This window comes from Sus scrofa, chromosome 14 (assembly GCF_000003025.6).
Source record: "Sus scrofa isolate TJ Tabasco breed Duroc chromosome 14, Sscrofa11.1, whole genome shotgun sequence".
NCBI lineage: Eukaryota > Metazoa > Chordata > Mammalia > Artiodactyla > Suidae > Sus > Sus scrofa.
In genome coordinates this window covers 127269462-127286596 of record NC_010456.5, presented here as the reverse complement: position 1 = coordinate 127286596, position 17135 = coordinate 127269462, and the positions used below count along the sequence as shown (strand labels likewise).

Below are 17135 nucleotides of genomic sequence, written 5' to 3'. Positions count from 1 at the left end.
TAGGCTGGGAACTTTCATATGCCATGGGTTTGGTTCTAAAAAGACACACACACACACACACACACACACACACACACACACACACACACGGAATGCAGTGGAAGGGAGTTCCTGCTGTGGTGCAGTTGGTTAGGAATCCAACTACAGCAGCTCTGGTTGCTGTGGAGGTAGATTTGATTCCCTGCCTGGCACAGTAGGTTAAAGCCAGGGAACTTCTATATGCCATGGGTGTGGCCGTAAGAGAAAAAAAAAAAAGAATGCAGTGGAAGAAAGCACTGTAGAATCTCAAAACTGTGACTTTTTTTTTTTTTTTTTTTTGTCTTTTTGTCTTTTTGCCTTTTCTAGGGCCACTCCTGCAGCATATGGAGGTTCCCAGTCTAGGGGTCGAGTCGGAGCTATAGCCACCGGCCTACGCCAGAGCCACAGCCACACGGGATCTGAGCCGCATCTGCAACCTACACCACAGGTCACAGCAACGCTGAATCTTTTACCCACTGAGCAAGGCCAGGGATCGAACCCACAACCTCATGGTTCCTAGTCGGATTCGTTAACTACTGAACCACGAAAGGGAACTCCCCAAAACTGTGACTTTTTAAAAGCATTTGTGTATTAGGCAGGAGCAGGCAAATAAATATTTGAACGAGGATGGGAATGGGGCTGAGTGTCCTGCTTTACACCAGATATTTGGCCACTGGCTGGTATAGAGCATTGGAAAGTTGTCTGCTCCTCACACCTCTGTGTGAGGCCCCTTCTGTAGAGATGGTAGACAGACCTTGGTTGGCCCAGGAGGCAGGCTTCCTCCTTCTTACAAGTATCTGGGGCTCAGACCAACCCTCGCAGAAGAAACCTTAAGGAGAGGGATCCATGGTCAGCCACAGATGCTCAAGCTGCTGGCCGATAGAGCGTCCTTGGTGTTTCGACTTGGTCTTCTGTTGGCATTGTTGTGGCAGGGGCATAATGTTGCCATAAAGAGCCTCTGAGCATATCAAATGCCACCGTCACACCTCCATCTTTAATCCCTCACAGAAGCTGTTTATGCTTCTGTGTACTCCTCTTCAAGAATATTACACCTTAATTTTATTAGCTTTTTCAGAGAACTCAAACAGATTACAGAGGCTCAATTTTCCCTTTCAGAAGTCATGCTGGTTTAATTAGTTAATGTTTGTAAAGTACTTGTGAGGAGGGAAAATGCTGTAGGAGCACTAAGTGTAAGTAGTATTAGGAGTTACTCAGTGTACTTTACTGTAACATCTCCAGGTTGTAAATGTCATCCCTTCTATCTCACTGGGCGTGTGTTAGTTCTGACTATCACGTAATCCATTCCATGGAGAGCGTTTCTGTTTCCTTTTGGGGTCACATGGGCTCCCAGGCCAGTTGCAACCCTGTGACCCACAGTTCTCCGCTTCTGTTGCAGCTGAGTCGTGGCAAACTCTTAGAACAAACGTGTCTCAAAAATAGTGACGAGTCCTCTCATTTTCTTTTCCTCTTTTTGCAAATACTAACGCGTGCTCACCATGTACCAAACCCTCCTTCCCTTTTGGTCCTCTTTTCTTGTCTGGGCTCATGGTTTTGCTGGGTGACCTTGGACCCATCAATTCACCTTTCTGCTTTCCTTGATCCTGTTGGCTGTGTTACAAGGACCTAACACAAAACATCTGGAACTAAAACTATGCCCACGCTCAGTTCTGTATTCCTGTGTTAATGATCTCACCTCTGCCAGCTTTAAGGAGTGAATGAAGGAAAACCCATGTTGCTTACACTGCTTTCACACTGGTATAATTTTGCCCTTCAAACTTACAGTGATTTCTCCCTTATTATAAGGGAATACAGTGTGACACCTATATAATTTTTCTGAGTTTGTTCTGTATTAAAATGCTTCTCAAAGGTTTTATGTGCTTCCCCGCCCTCTTAAATAAAAACACAATTTAATCTTGTGAGGGTCATTTCCCTGAATATCCATTGTCACATTGCCTGCTACCTTTCATGCCCTCGGGAGCACTTGAGGTTGTAGTTACTTGTGTCCAAGCAAAGTCACCCCAGATTGTGATAATTTTCAAGTTACTTGGTCTGTTTTCTCTCCCTCTCCAAGCAGTACTTTCCCTTCCCATTTGTTGCCTTTAATCATCGGTAGGCTAGGAAATGGGAGAGTTAGGTTTGTTAGAATTAGGTTAAAATAAGAGTAAATAGGCTCTGAATGAGAGACCAAGAAGCTCTCCTCTAAGCCAAGAACCCAGGTTGTAATGTGTAGACTCTTGGATATACACATTTTAACTACTTGATGGCCTTGTCTTCATCCTTCTCCAGTTGCGGCTCTCGTCTCGATGGGGTCAGGTTTATAAAATAAGTGATTCTGGGCAAGTGTCCCTGCACACTGAAAGAAAAACACTATAGTTCTGATACCGGGAGTTCTTAGAGACGTGCACAAAGTAGATGTCGGTACCTGCTTGTTGAATAAATGGCTCCAGCAGCTTTTCAGGCAGTAAGAAATTTTAGAAAATTGTGGGTTTAAAGACACGTTGAAACACAACTGTACTCCTGCGAGAAAGATACAAATTTATAAGTCAGGTTTCCTGGAAAACCTCAAAGTTCTCTGTGACCCCAAAAAACATTGTAATGAAATCAACCTTTCTTTTTCTTCTCCCAGAATGCTTCACCTAGAGAATTTCACAGCCAACAACCACCTGTTGTCATTTTCCATTTACCACCCTAAATGCAAATGTGTCTCTGATTTCCTGAAGGTGAGAGCAGAACACGTCTGCATCTTTGTTTTTAAAAGGAGAAAGTAATTCAAGGCTCTGTACCCTGAGGTACATCCCAGAGAGGTGGCCCTGCTCAGTTTTCAATAAGTGATGAATGACTTGGCAAAGACCACATTCATTTCATTTCTAGCTCTGACACTTTTATTCTCTATGGTCTTAGAGTGACATGCTATGTCTTTTATTAGTCCAGTCTACACTGTGTAATGTCTGCAATAGGGAAAATACAAAAATCAACTTATGAATTATTCTTTAGAATTTGGTTATGCCTTAAAAGACACTATATAGTTCATGATCATGAATTTGGGTGTAGGATGGTCCTGGGATTGAATCCAGGCTGTGTCACTTCCTAGCTGTAACACCAAGGACAGTTGCTTAATCTCTCTGAGCCTCAGTCTCATCCAAAATATGGATGTTTCGGTTACTCATTGCTGTCTAACAAACTCACCCAAGGCACGGTAGTCTAAAACAACAGCAACCATATATCTTTTCAAGAGTCTGCTATTTGGACAGGATTCAGCATAAATTGCTCATCCCTGTCTCACATACTATTGTCAAGATCTCTAATAAAGTTACATTCAACTGGAAGTTCAGCTGGGCTGCAACATCCAAGATGGCCTCACTCACATTACTGGAAGTTGGTGCTATCAGCCAGGGTACCTCAGTTTTCCATGCGGCCTCTCCTCCTCTTATAGTCTAGATAGACCTTTTTTATAGCAAGACAGCTGGGGTCCAAGAGAGCAAGAATAAAATCTACCAGAGCATTTTAAGACCTAGCCCCAGAACCGACACAGTGTCACTTCCCCACCTCATTCTATTGATCGAAGCATGTCACTAAGCCAGTCACATTTAGCTAAGTGGAAATAGACTCTTGAGGGAAGAAATGGCAAAGAATTTAGGACCATCTTCAGTCTCCCGAGGCAATAGAAATGAAAACAAAAATAAACAAATAGGACCTAATCAAACTTACAAGCTTTTGAACAAGAAAATAAATCATAAACAAGATGAAAAGACAACCTATGGAATGGGAGAAAATATTTGCAAATGATGTGACTGACAAGGGCTTAATTTCCAAAATATATAAACAGCTCATACAACTCAACAACCAAAAAATAAGGCAGCCCAATGGAAAAATAGGCAGAAGATTTAAATAGACATTTCTTCAAAGAAGACACATAGATGGCCAATAGGCACATGAAAAGATGCTCAGCATCACTAATTATTAGAGAAATGCAAATCAAAACTACAATGAGGTACCGCCTCACACCAGTCAGAATGATTATCATTAAAAAGTCTACAAATAACAGGGAGTTCCTGTCATGGCACACTGGAAACAAATCTGACTACTATTCATGGGGATGCAGGTTCAATCCCTGGCTTTGCTCAGTGGGTTGGCATTGCCATGAGCTGTGGTGTAGGTCGTAGACACAGCTCGGATCCAGCATTGCTGTGGTAGTGGTATAGGCTGGAAGCTGTAGCTCCAGTTTGACGCCTAGCCTGGGAACTTCCATATGCTTTGGGTGTGGCCCTAAAAAGCAAAAAAAAAAAGGCTGCAAATAACAAATGTTGGAGGGGGTGTGGAGATAAGGGAACCCTCCTAGACTATTGGTAGGAATGTAAATTGGTGCAGCCACTATGGAAAACAGTGTGGACGCTCAAAAGAAAGCTAAAAATAGAATTACCATATGATTCAGAAATCCCACTCTTGCACATAAATCTGGACAAAACCACAATTCAAAAAGATACATACACCCCTGTGCTCATAGCAGCACTATTTACAATAGCCAAGACATGGAAGTAACCTAAATGTCAACTGACAAAGGAATTATAAAGAAGATGTGGTACATACATATAATGGAATACTACTCTGCCATAAAAAAGAACAAAATCACATCATTTGCAGCAACATAGATACAACTAGGGATTATCATACTAAGTGAATTAAGTCAGTGACAGACAAATATAATATGATACAAAGGAACCTATCTACAAAACAGAAACAGACTCACAGAAAGAGAGAACAGATTTGAGGTTACTAATGGGGAGAAGGGTGGGAGAGGAATGCACTAGGAGTTTGGGGTTAGTGGTTGCAAGCTATTACGTATAGACTAGATAACAAAAAGGTCCTACTGTATAGCACAGAAAACTATATTCAATATCCTGAGAGAAACATAATGGAAAAGAATATAGAAAGAATGTATATATAAATGCATAACAGTCTCTTTGCTGTACAGCACAAACTAACACAACATTTTAAACCAACTATACTTCAATTTTAAAAAAGAATCTACAAGTCCCCATTGTGGCTCAGCAGGTTACAAACCTGACTAGTATCCATGAGGATGCAAACTGGATCCCTGGCCTCACTCAGTGGGTTAAAGGTCTGGCGTTGTCATGAGCTGTGGTGTAGGTCACACACAGATGCCACTTGGATCTGGCGTAGCTGTGGCTGCAGTGTAGGCCGGTGCCTGTAGCTCAGATTGGACCCCTAGCCTGGGAACTTCCATATGCTACAGGTGTGGCCCTAAAATGCATAAAGAGAGAAAGCAAGGAAGGGAGGGAGGAAGGCAGGGAGGGAGAGAAGGAAGAGAAAAAGGAAGAAAGAATCTATGGCCATTTTTAACTCAACACAATGGGTATACATAATTGTCCTTTTTTCAAAGGGTTGTTATGAGAATTCAATGAACATAGGCAGTCAGTAAAGCCCTTAGTAAATTACTAGTTGCTTACTACTGTTATACAGTATTGAATTAATACGAAGCCACTTGTCTTTACCACTTGCAATCTGGAAGTTTTGGTTATTCTGTCTGGCTCTTGGTTCCTTCTTGCCATCTCTGGTTCTATCTAACAAGTGCTAGCCTCATGGGAGATGGTTGAAGAAAGACAGTAATAGTAAATATTTATTCAAAGTGTTAGTTGTGTGACAAGCACAGTCCTAAGCCCCTTGCTTATATTACAGACAACCTGAAAGGTACAGGGCTAACCTTATTGTGTAGAGAGGCTACTGAGTCACAGAGAAGCAACGAAAACAGCTTAAAGTAAAATAGCTAGTAAGTAGTGGCGCTGGGATAGGAACATAGGAATCAGACAGCCTGGCTGACCCCAGAACCCTATTTGTTTATTACACAACCGTGAGGTCCTTTCCAACTCAAAAACTGTGTTGCTTCTACATCCAAAATATATAAAGTAGTTGAAAGAACTTAGTTTCCTGTTACAAAATACAAAATGGAGAAATGGAGTCCAGTGGAATTATTTGATTGAAATGTGGTCAGAATAATTCAGAACTTAGCCCTCTGCTCTTTGGCTCATACTCTACCTTCAGCTAAAATAGGGAAGAAATATCTGAGTATAAGGCTGTCTTTTGCACTTTGGATATTCAGCGCCAGTTCTTAATTCAATTGCTTCTCCATTGCCTTGACTACCTTCTGTAAAATGGGGTAATGACAACTGGATGGTATTGAATCCATCACCACATGCAACGCTGATTGGGATGAAAGTCTCTGTATAAAAGGCATTCTTATTTTTAATTAGTCATTATTATCAGGTGTTCTGATTCATTGTCACAGAACCTTAATTTCTGGTTGTATCATCTGCAGTTCTTTTTAAAATGATGTCTCAGACATTAAGTTATGCTGTGCCCAAGCCACTCACGATCTAAGAGGATCTCAGATTTTTTTTTTTTTTTTACCAGCATGTTTTCCCCTCCTACATCTTTCTGAAACAAAAATGAAGATGGAAAGGGGGAACCACGTATAATGCCTCTGATCCTCCTTTCTGTTGCAGTGACAGGATGGAGGCAGGAAATATGAAAAGCATCCCCAAGGCTCAGATTGTGATTTAGCTAATTTATATGGCATGATTTCATCAATTCCAGAGAGAGCGTTTATCTCATTTAGGTTTTGGGAAGACTGTGTGATGGTGGGAGTGTAGCTTTAAGTCAGGAGACCACGACTGGAGCGCAGATGCCCCCACTAACTAGTTGTCTAATCCTTAACAAGTCACTTTGTCTTTCCAGGCTCATTTTCCTCATCTGTCAAATCAGATGAAGGTCATGGAATAGACAATCTCTAAAAATCCTTCCAGCTCTACAGTTCTATTCTGGGTCTGTCTGCACCTGCAGACAGTGATGTGGGGGCAGGAAGGGCACTGGGGAGGGAGGCACATTTAGTCAAGAGAATAAAACAGTTCTACCTGCAGCAGCCCTGTGTCCTCACGTGTTATGGAGACAGGCTGGTTTCAGAATATCCAAATAATTGACTGGATTCCCTCCTTTTGTTGCCAATGGACACACAGCTTTAGTTTTTCTGGGAGCAGCAGCTGCTTTTCTGAAATTTCCATCCCGGGGCTTCTGTCTCCGCTGTGTCCTCCCGGAAACCTGTCATGGTTTTTTTCTGGATGGATGCCCAGAGAATTTTAATACAGTCACAGAAAAAGTACTATGCATAACAAAAAGCAAAACCAGGTTATGGGGTGATTGTTTATTGAATTTGGTGACTTCAAGGGCTTGGAACATAGAAGGCTCAACAGCACCATTTGTGCTGCCAACCAGGAGCCATTGCTAGGGACAATTAGTTCCCTTAGTTAAAGGTTTGAAGCCATAGAAAGTAGTCCTATAGGATATAGGCCACCCTGGGTCCTGCCCCAGGTCCTGACACCTCCAGGCACTTCATAACTGGCTGCTTAATTAAATTAGTTGTTTTCCCATAATACCCCTCTTTTCTTCCCTTTCCTAATAAGTATTTGCATTTCCAGTGGGGGGGGGGTGTGGATGGGGGAGGTCCCTGCCCTCAGAAAGCTTATCAGAGTTCTCCCACTTAAGTTAACTTTAGAAGGTGTAGTTTTCCAACTTTAACTTGTAGAAAATTCCCTGACAGAGGTAGCTAGAAATGCACATTCCTGGACCCTGGTCTCAGATGCTCATTCAGTAAATTTGGAGCCAAAAAACCCCTATATTTTATTCATCCCAGGGCAGCTTGATGTAGGAGGGTGAAATGCTCATGGCTAGAAATACACAGCATTATCAGAAACAAAAATCTAATGTTTGCCTTTGTGTTTCATATGGTCTGGATAAAAGTCGTGAAAACTGATGCTTAATATTTAGGATTCCTGGCATTAACATTAAGGTCATCACTCTGTCTCTCTTTGATACACATCACCCTCACGGGCAGATTCTGAAAACTTAAAGCGGGCAAATTACTACCTCCCTGAGGGAGAGGTTAAAAAGTTAAATGAGTTTATGCATCAGGTAAGTGACTGCTCAATAAATACTACTAACAACAAAATATGCCATTGTTATCCCCTGGGGGGGGGGAAGACAAGGATGTCGAAGGCCCAACCTGTATCCGTATTTGAGATTTGGTCACAGTTGGCGCCTCCTCTGGTGCCTGGGAAATGCGGCCCTGGACCTCAAGAGTCATCACCCCAGGACGCCCAGGGGGCGTCCTTATTATGGCAGTAGTTGGTTCCTTGGACAGTCCCCCCTCCTCAGCCTCCAAAAAGATGTAGTGGGTTGAGCATTTTTATTTTTAGACTTCCCTCTGGACCTTTGACCCAGGTGTCATTGTGGGTTTCATGGGCGGCGGAGCTGGGTGTGGCAGGGACCCCGAGGGTCCCTACGATCTAGGACTCTCCACAGTCCGGAGGTCTGCGGACGGGGTAAGGAAGCCCCAAATCTTCCGGAGCAGGGAACCAGAACAGTTGGCTTGGGGACCCCTAATTCGAGTCAGCTGTCAGAGGATTTGAGGCCCCAGCCCCGGAGGGCGGGGAAGGGCTGGGGTTTGGGACCCCACATCTCCCCGCCCGCAGAGGCCCCAAGAATTACTTCTGGTTGAGCCATGTAAGTAAACAAGCACAGGATCCACTACTTGAATCCCCATCGTGAAGACCCGAATCCCTGGAGCCCTCACTGGCTACGTGATATTGGGAGCCAAGACCCTGCGGCGGTGCCCGGCGTTGGCTTGGCCCGCAAGGGAGTGAAACCCTCGGGGCCTCGGAGCGCCAACCTCGGCCACTGTGTTGCAGCCAATAACCGGAGAGTTGGCTGGATTTTGTCTAAAGCCCACTCTACATCATCAGGCCAGGACGGCCTCAAGGACCAGTCCCCCTCTTCACTCCCACCCACCCCTACCGGCCCGCCCCGGAGAGCGGGGAATCAAAGGCACTTTCTTCTACCCAGAGGCCCAGTGGCGTCGGGCTGGAGGGCCGCACCCGTGGAGAAGAGGACTGACGGGCCATCCTTCTGCTGGGGACCCGGGAAACCCGCCGCCCTGCAAAGAGTAGCTGGGACTATCGCGCGCTCGCACACGCACACACACGCGCACACGCGCGCACAAACACACACGTACACATGTGCACACAACCCCCAACCAATGAAATAAAGTAAAAGCCCAAGGTCTCCCTTGGGGACCAGAGACGCCCTCCGGAACCGGACCGAGCGTGGGTTCTCCCAGGGCATCAGAGGGCCTTGCGGAGGAAGGGGGAGGCGGGCAGTGCGGAGGCCCCGGCTCTGGCCCCCCCTCCTCCTCACCACCACTCCCTAGACGTTTGAGGAGTCTGCCTGGGCGACGACGGCCGCGGGACGCTGGGGCGGACAGAGGCCGCCTCGCTGCCAGCCCGAGTCCCTCGGAGCCCACCGCACACACTCGCGCTGCGTCCCCTCCCCCCTCCCCCCGGCTCGCCGCGACCCCCGCCCCCAGCCCCCTCCCTTCTCCGCCCGCCTCCGCCCCCATTCTTGGAATTGTGTGGAAAAATTCTCAGCCAAACCTCCCACCTCTCCTCTCTCCCCCACCCCACTCCCTTTAAAAAACCCCCTTTCCTCCCCGGCCCCTGCACTCTTTGTGAATGAGGGCAGGGAACACGGCCCTTCCCCCGCCCAGGAGCCACGCCAGACCGCCGCACTCAGAGGACTGTTTGTTAATAGTCCAATTAGATAATTGCCATCTTTCACTCCTTTTGCTCCGCATTTCCCATAAAGGAATGAATGGGGAGAGCGGCGTGGAGAGGGCTTCTGCCCCGGCAAGGTGACGAGAAGGGCTGGAGCATGCTCCTTGCACAAGGCCATGCGCTTGAATTGAATCATTGTGGCCTAATCAATGCTCTTATTGGATTACTGGCTATTGCTTTTCTCAAAGATATTGTAGCAGAGACAATGAAATAGCTAGGGGAAAACTTTTTTTTTTTTGAAGCAGATCTCACAGTTGAGATTTTTCTCGGTTCTCTCTCCCTCTCCCCCCACCCCCTCTCCTGCTGGACTCTCTGAGTACAAAGCTGCCCTTTGAATGGGCTGCCTCAGGGCTGCTGGAGGTGCAGGCATGAAAAAATCCAACTGGAACTAAATGAAGAGAGGTGGCAGTTTAAGATGGCTGTCAGCGTGGAGGTGTGTTAAGGAGTTGTTTGGGACGAAAGCTTGGCTTTTTAGAGTGTGGGGGAGATACTTTTGAGGAAAACTTTTTCTCCCCCCCTCTTTTTTCCCCCCTAGAGGCAACTGCTTTCTTCTGCTGCAGGGTGTGTAAGGGTTTTGGGGGGGGTTGTTTTTATTTTTTTTTTCCTCTTCCCTCCACTCATTCAGCACTATCTGTCGAGTGTGGAGAAAACCCCTCTAGCCAGTATGTGAGCAGGAGGGTCAAAGGCAAAGGGAAAGTTAATAATGCCTGCTAATGGTACTAACAATTCAGGATGAATCTTGTCAAAAGTTTTTCTGGAAGTGTGGGTCTTTGATTGTGTGTTTCCTGAAAGCAAGACCAATCATTTCCGTTTATTCACTGGCTAAACCCCTACTTGATTGGGGACAAGGACAGAAACCATCCATTACGATCTGATATATTATCCAAACAATTTAGTGTATTCATGAGGTAACCGAAACGTGGGGGCTGCGAAATTACCCGTAATCAATTGCAACAGCGAGCGTGCGTCCCCCCGGGTGTCGGACAACTGCAACTCGCTGTCTCAGTAATAGGCGGGAGCCGCAGCAATTCGGAGTTGCGCTGATCGCTACCTGATCGCCAGGCTGGGGACACTGGACGTGCTCAGAGGACGCGGGCGCTGACGAGGCGGCCTCGCCGCCGCTCCACCGGGACCCTGGACCAGACCCGCCGCCTCTCGGCGAGCGCGCCACTCGGCGGTCGCCGCTGACCCGCCCGCGGCCGCCACAGCCGCCCCGCGGGGACATTCATTCTTGCCGGTTGCCTCTCTCTGAGCCGGGCGTAGGGGCTGCATTGTAGGGGGTTTTGTCCCCCCCGCTGCCTTTTTTTTTTTCTTTCTTTCTTTTTTTTTGTTGTTGTTGCTCTTGCCTCTCCTATGTTCGGGAAACCAGACAAAATGGACGTTCGGTGCCACTCGGACGCAGAGGCCGCCCGGGTCTCGAAGAACGCGCACAAGGAGAGCCGGGAGAGCAAGGGCGCGGAGGGGAACCTTCCTGCCGCCTTCCTCAAGGAGCCTCAAGGCGCCTTCTCCGCGTCGGGCGCCGCAGAAGACTGTAACAAAAGTAAATCCAGTTCCACCGCCGACCCGGATTACTGCCGCCGGATCCTGGTCCGAGGTAGGAAGGGGGCAGAGCGGCGGGGAGCGTTCTTTTGGGCGACTCCGGGGCCCACCCTGCGCGCTGCCACCGGCGTTGGCCTGCGGGGAGGGTCGCCGGCTAAGACTTAAGAGAAAGTTGCTGGCCCTCCCCACCCCGGCTCCAGCCGGCCGGCCGCTGGGGACTCCCACCTGGGACGCGCTCTCCAGGAGCCTCGGTCCCTCCAAGCCTCGAGGGGCCCCGCTGGCTTGGCCGTTGAGAGAGCCGAGGGGACTGTGCGGGCGGGCCCAGGCTCCAGGCTGCGGCCTCCGACCCAGGAAAGGAGCCGGAAACTCTGGAAGACGTGTTCTCGTCCAGCGGGCCAGAGGAACTGCGGGGGGCCGGTCCGAGGGCTGCCGCACCCTGGCGGGTTGAGCGCACCCAAGAGGAGGGCGGACGCTGGAAAACAGCCGCGGACCGCCGGCTACCGCCCGGCCGGTTGGCGCGCTGGGCCGAGGGGCCCGGCGCCGGGCTCGGGGCTGGTGGCCGCCGCTGGGAGAAGCAGCCGGATTGGGTTGCCGGGCCGCGGACGCCGCCTTAGTGCTGGGCTCGGCCCGGCTCCGCTGCGCGGTGTGCGCTCGGCTCCGGCGGCGGCGGCGGCGGCGGCGAGGCCGGGCCCGGCCCGGCGCCGCCCCCGCTAGCAGATCGCCAGGCCCCGCCGGCTCCGACTCCGTCCCTCCTCCTTCCGCCGCTCGGGTTCGGGAGGCAAAGAGACCCGGGGTGGGGGTGGGGACCGCTGGAGCTTGGTCTGATCATCACGCTCCAGAGCTGGGGTCGGCAGGACCTGGGCTGGTCAGTGCGGGAATCCTCAAACTACAGGGGACCTAGTCCATGCAGCCGAGGCCCCCAGGCCAAAAGGAACGTCAGTCGCTTTGGAATTGATTTTTTTCCCCCCTCCCCTGTCCGGAGGGCTCTACAAAGGCCGCGTCCGATTCTCCCTCCCATCAGCTGTGTGGAGTTAGTCCCCTCACTGCCCCCCCAACACACAGCATCCTTGCCCCCTGGCTGTGGCTGCACCCCTACCACCCACCTCCGGATTGTGGGCTGCTGGTCCCTGTGTCCCAGAAGCCAGCTCTGACCAGGGGAGGTTGAGGGAGACATGAGGGTTATGGTGCCTGACATCTCCCCTTCCCCAGATGCCAAGGGGTCCATCCGAGAGATCATCCTGCCCAAGGGCCTGGACCTGGATCGGCCCAAGAGGACGCGCACGTCCTTCACCGCGGAGCAGCTCTACCGGCTGGAGATGGAGTTCCAGCGCTGCCAGTACGTGGTGGGCCGAGAGAGGACCGAGCTCGCCCGGCAGCTCAACCTCTCCGAGACCCAGGTACACAGCACATAGCTCTACACCAGCCTATTTCCCCATCACCCTCAGCCAGCTCGTCCTTATCACCTCGTTTGACTCCGGATGGAGCCTCCAAGGGGAAATGGAGGAGATAGGCTGGGGAAGAGAGGCCTAAGGCTTTTTCCTCTTCCTAAGCCATCCCTTTCCCCCCCTTCCACCCCCAAATCTTCCAGGGCCCCTGTCCTGCTCACCTTGGCCTAGCCCCAAGGAGGCCCCAAATGCTGTTTTTCTAGATTTCATTTTTGGATCCCAGTCTTGAGAATTCCCTGCTTGCCTCTGCTCTTGAAGGCACCAATGTTTGCCCCAGTTTTGGCCACCCCATTTTGGCCGGATTTTCCTCTGGAGACCCTAGCCTTACACAGCACCCAGGCCCATTCAGCAAGAATGGGGCTACAGTCAAAGCTCCTGGTTCCAGAGCTGTGGGTAACAACTAGGGATTAGAAGGGTGCATCTTCCAGAGACCTGCCTTGGCAGGCCAAGCTGCCTAGATTCTTAAGGCTTTCCCTGACCTTGGGCTCGATCCATTCCCAGCCCTGAGTACCCACCATGGGTACCTAGGAGGCCTGTCTTCAGTGCCAGTGATGTGTGAGGTGTGAGGTATGGCATGGGAAGCAAATCTGGGCCTTGGGAGCCAGCTCTGACAATTTTCTCCTTTACATGAAATCTTTATGATGCTACTGGGACTGACTCTGCACTCAGGAGCACTTTACGGCCTGAGAATGTTGCATTGTGGAGGTCATTTAGGGCCTGCCCAGGGCATGGCACCAGCTTGGCCTAGGTAAGGCATATATTTTTCTGAAGACAAACCCTTTCCCTGTGCCCGGCACTAAAGCAGGTGGGGGGAATTTTAGGTGTGGGGATCTGGGCAGAAAGCTGAGAACCTAGGACAGAACCTACCTGATGTTCATTCTGAGTTTGAGTTAGCATGATAGTTTTTCCTTCTCTCTCTGCTACCAACCCTCTTAGTTTACAAAATCTAGGTAGGATAACCTTTCCCTAGAGCTTCCAGACTTCACTCTGGGCCACCAGCTAGGCCTGAAGAGGGGTAGAGGGAGAAGAGAAAGTCTGAGGGAGTTTGATGGTGAGAATTTAGTCCACCCTCGCTACTGACTTCTTCCCAGGAGTCCAAGGTTCATGATGGAGAGCAGGAGAGTTATAAATTAAGGATATTACTTAGACCCTCCAGTCCAACTGGTCGTGAGGTGGAGAAAGAATGGCCTGCAAAGTCCATCCTGCACAAATTATTCCTTCTATAGCCATCTTCCTAGCTTGCTGCTAGTTGACGGTCAAGTCTGACCCTAACCAGGAAGAAATAGCCTCTTGTAGCCTTTAACAGGAGTAGTGCTGCTGTTGGGCCAGTCTGGGTCCTGAAAGGCAGGGCAACACTCCTCCCCATCCACCCTCACTTCCCAAACAGCATCCTTTTAGGCCTTACACCTTCTCCTGGAAATGCAGGCCTGTAGCAGCGCGTAGTGTGGCCCCCACTAAAATCCCTTCTGGTCTTTCTTCCAGTTAGGCGTGTGGACCTTTTTAATTACTTTATTTGTAACAGGTCGGCCTAGGCCTGCTTCCATGACCCGGAAGCGCAGCCTGTGGGAGCTGTGTCCCTCTCTTAGCGGCCTTGGCTCCCCCTACCCTCTCGAAGCTCCCGGGCCGACCTCTCAGGCTCTGGGATGGGGCTGGGACTGGGGCTTCAGATGGAGCTGAGGGAGGCCCCCCCAACCCGCGCGCCCCGGGGAGCCCACTCACCTTGACGCCTGTCTCCCCTGCCCTTCTCTCCCACCCTCCCTGCTCCTCGGCGCGCAGGTGAAAGTCTGGTTCCAGAATCGGCGCACCAAGCAGAAGAAGGACCAGGGCAAGGACTCGGAGCTGCGCTCAGTGGTGTCGGAGACGGCCGCCACGTGCAGCGTGCTGCGGCTGCTGGAGCAGGGCCGTCTGCTGTCGCCTCCCGGCCTGCCCGCCCTGCTGCCGCCCTGCGCCACGGGCGCGCTCGGCTCGGCGCTACGCGGGCCCAGCCTGCCGGCCCTGGGCGCGGGCGCCGCCGCGGGTTCGGCCGCCGCTGCCTCTGCCGCCGCGGGTCCTGCCGGCGCTGCTTCCCCGCACCCGCCGGCCGTGGGCGGCGCTCCCGGCCCCGGGCCCACCGGGCCAGGGGGACTGCACGCAGGCACACCGGCCGCCGGCCACGGCCTCTTCAGCCTGCCGGTGCCCTCGCTGCTCGGCTCGGTCGCCAGCCGCCTATCCTCCGCCCCGTTGACAATGGCCGGTTCGTTGGCCGGGAATTTGCAAGAACTCTCTGCCCGATACCTGAGCTCCTCGGCCTTCGAGCCTTACTCCCGGACCAACAATAAAGAAGGGGCCGAGAAAAAAGCGCTGGACTGATTTTAAGTGTTCCCCGGTATTTATATTTATAGTATCTATTGTGGTGATATTTATGGACTCACGCGCATTAGGCGCCCCGGGCTCCAGCGCTGGGCTCCCGGCTCCCACGAGGCCTCTGACAGCTCTACTTCCCCATCAAGCTCTGCTACCAATATTATCCCATTTGGGCTTTTTTTTTTTTTTTTTTCCTACCTGTCCTCTGTGACCTCCTACCCCCACCCGCCGCCCCCACCTTCCTTCTGAATCCAGGAGAATCCAAAGAATCAGGGGAAAAGCCCGAGTTAGTCAACTTGATGCCGAAACCAGAGCCTGGCCCTGGAGGGAAAAGACTGGTTCTGAGTCCAAAGCACAGGACATCTGCTCTAGATCGGGCCACTGCTGCCGTTGATTATTCGTATGAATATTTGAAAAAGGAAAGCTGCAAGCAGACCCCAGCTGAAAAGGCTGACAAGTTTCGTTAGACCAAAAAGGAGGACGTTCCTTCCTCTCGCCAGAGAAACCAGGGCTTTTGGAAACCCCTGGGCCCTACTTTGAGGACCTCTCGGGAGAGCCGGTGCACACGCAGCTTCCTGGCTTGAAAAATCCTGCTGAATTTTCTCCCCTTTAAAGAAACTCCAATCACAACCAACCCCGACCCCAGGAGACAATAAATCAAACATCAAGCTAGGCCTTAGCGGTAATAAATTTGATCTAATCAACAATGAAACAAGAGTAATCACTACCACACAAACCAAATGAACTGGAACCAGTGTTTAAATACTCAGAACGACGGAGTTTGGAAGGCGTAAGAAAATTCGTGAGAGAAAACGCTTTCCAGCGCAATGCAAAATTAAAATTCCGGGTTTTATGACTTTAGACAGGAATTTAAAAGGGGGAAAAAGCAAAAGAAAAGCCTACTGAGAGAAAATTCAGAATATCTAATGAAAGAAAATTTAGAATCTTCCGAGGCTGTTCTGGTGGGTGGCCGACAGCTCCACGCTCCTCCAGGAAGGAAGGAGAGCGGTGCCGCTCGCGGCAGCTCCCAGACGCCCTCGGCGCTTCTCTCCGCCGGTCCTCCGACGCGGAGCTCCAGGCAGAATTGCTGGGTTTGGAAACAAATCAGTGCCCGCTGCCTCCTCTCCCCAACTCCCCGGATTCACAAAACCCTTCCAGCAGGAGGGAGGCGCCCGGATTTGAGTTCTTTGCGGCCCGGAAGGCAGGGGTGCAGCGGGGGACTGGAGGGCTGCCGGGCCTCCTCTACCGGTTGTCTCCATAACCCGATCAGTCCCTTGCGTGGGTAGGAAAGGCATCCTTCTCTACTCCCTCCCCTAGAAACCTCCCCACCCCAGCCCCCGCCGCCAGGGTTTCCACTGTCCCAAGTCCGAAACCCAGACCAAGATGCCGGCGCGGCCTCACCCCCTACCCGCGCAACCAGGACCGTTCCCACAGCCACCGCCACCCGCATTTTAACCAAAACTACAGACCCAGTCGGCGAGGTGCCGCAGTGTCTAGAATGTATTCCTCCATCTGAAGCAAGCGCAGAGCATTTAAAAAAATAGTAATTTTATTGTAAATTATTTACGTCGGAAGCTTTTTTTTTTCTTTTTTTTTTTAGACAAATAGTAAAGAAAATAATGAACGATTCAAACGCGGGTAGGTGTCACTGAATCCTGGCTACTAACTCTGTTCTGAATGTTTTGGATATTTGGATGTTTTGTATTTATGTGGTGAGAGTGAAATATATATATCTATGATGATAAGTGAGGTGTATTTTTGTCTTGTATTTGAAGGACACAAAAACAAAAAGGAAGAAGAAAGAAGTAAGACCCAGCAATTGATGAGTCTCTGCCTGGAGACTCCTAGGGCAGAGGGTGGCAGCCCTGGCAGTGCCAGGGCCCTGCAGTCCATACCCAGAGCTTGGGATGAGGTTCGGGGGAGGATGCCAGTAAGGGAGACAGAGGTGCCTGCCTATGATTTTATTCTGCTTCCTTGAGTGTCTCACTCCAAGGCTCTCTGTCCCAATGGTATTGGACTTCAGACCCTCCCTCCTCAATCATCCACTTGGGTGTTTCTCATTTTATTTGGGAATTTGTCTCCGGACATCCTAGAGTTCCTGCCTAATAAC

The 17135-nt window shown here is 50.3% G+C and overlaps 1 protein-coding gene across 1 annotated transcript; it reads left to right on the top strand.

The window, feature by feature from the left end:
* Positions 9590-16874, top strand: VAX1 (ventral anterior homeobox 1). Its single transcript, XM_001927239.4, has 3 exons — positions 9590-11292; positions 12447-12634; positions 14459-16874. The coding sequence occupies exons 1-3, from the start codon at positions 11052-11054 to the stop codon at positions 15029-15031; spliced, it is 1002 nt and encodes a 333-aa protein (XP_001927274.1). The 5' UTR covers positions 9590-11051; the 3' UTR covers positions 15032-16874.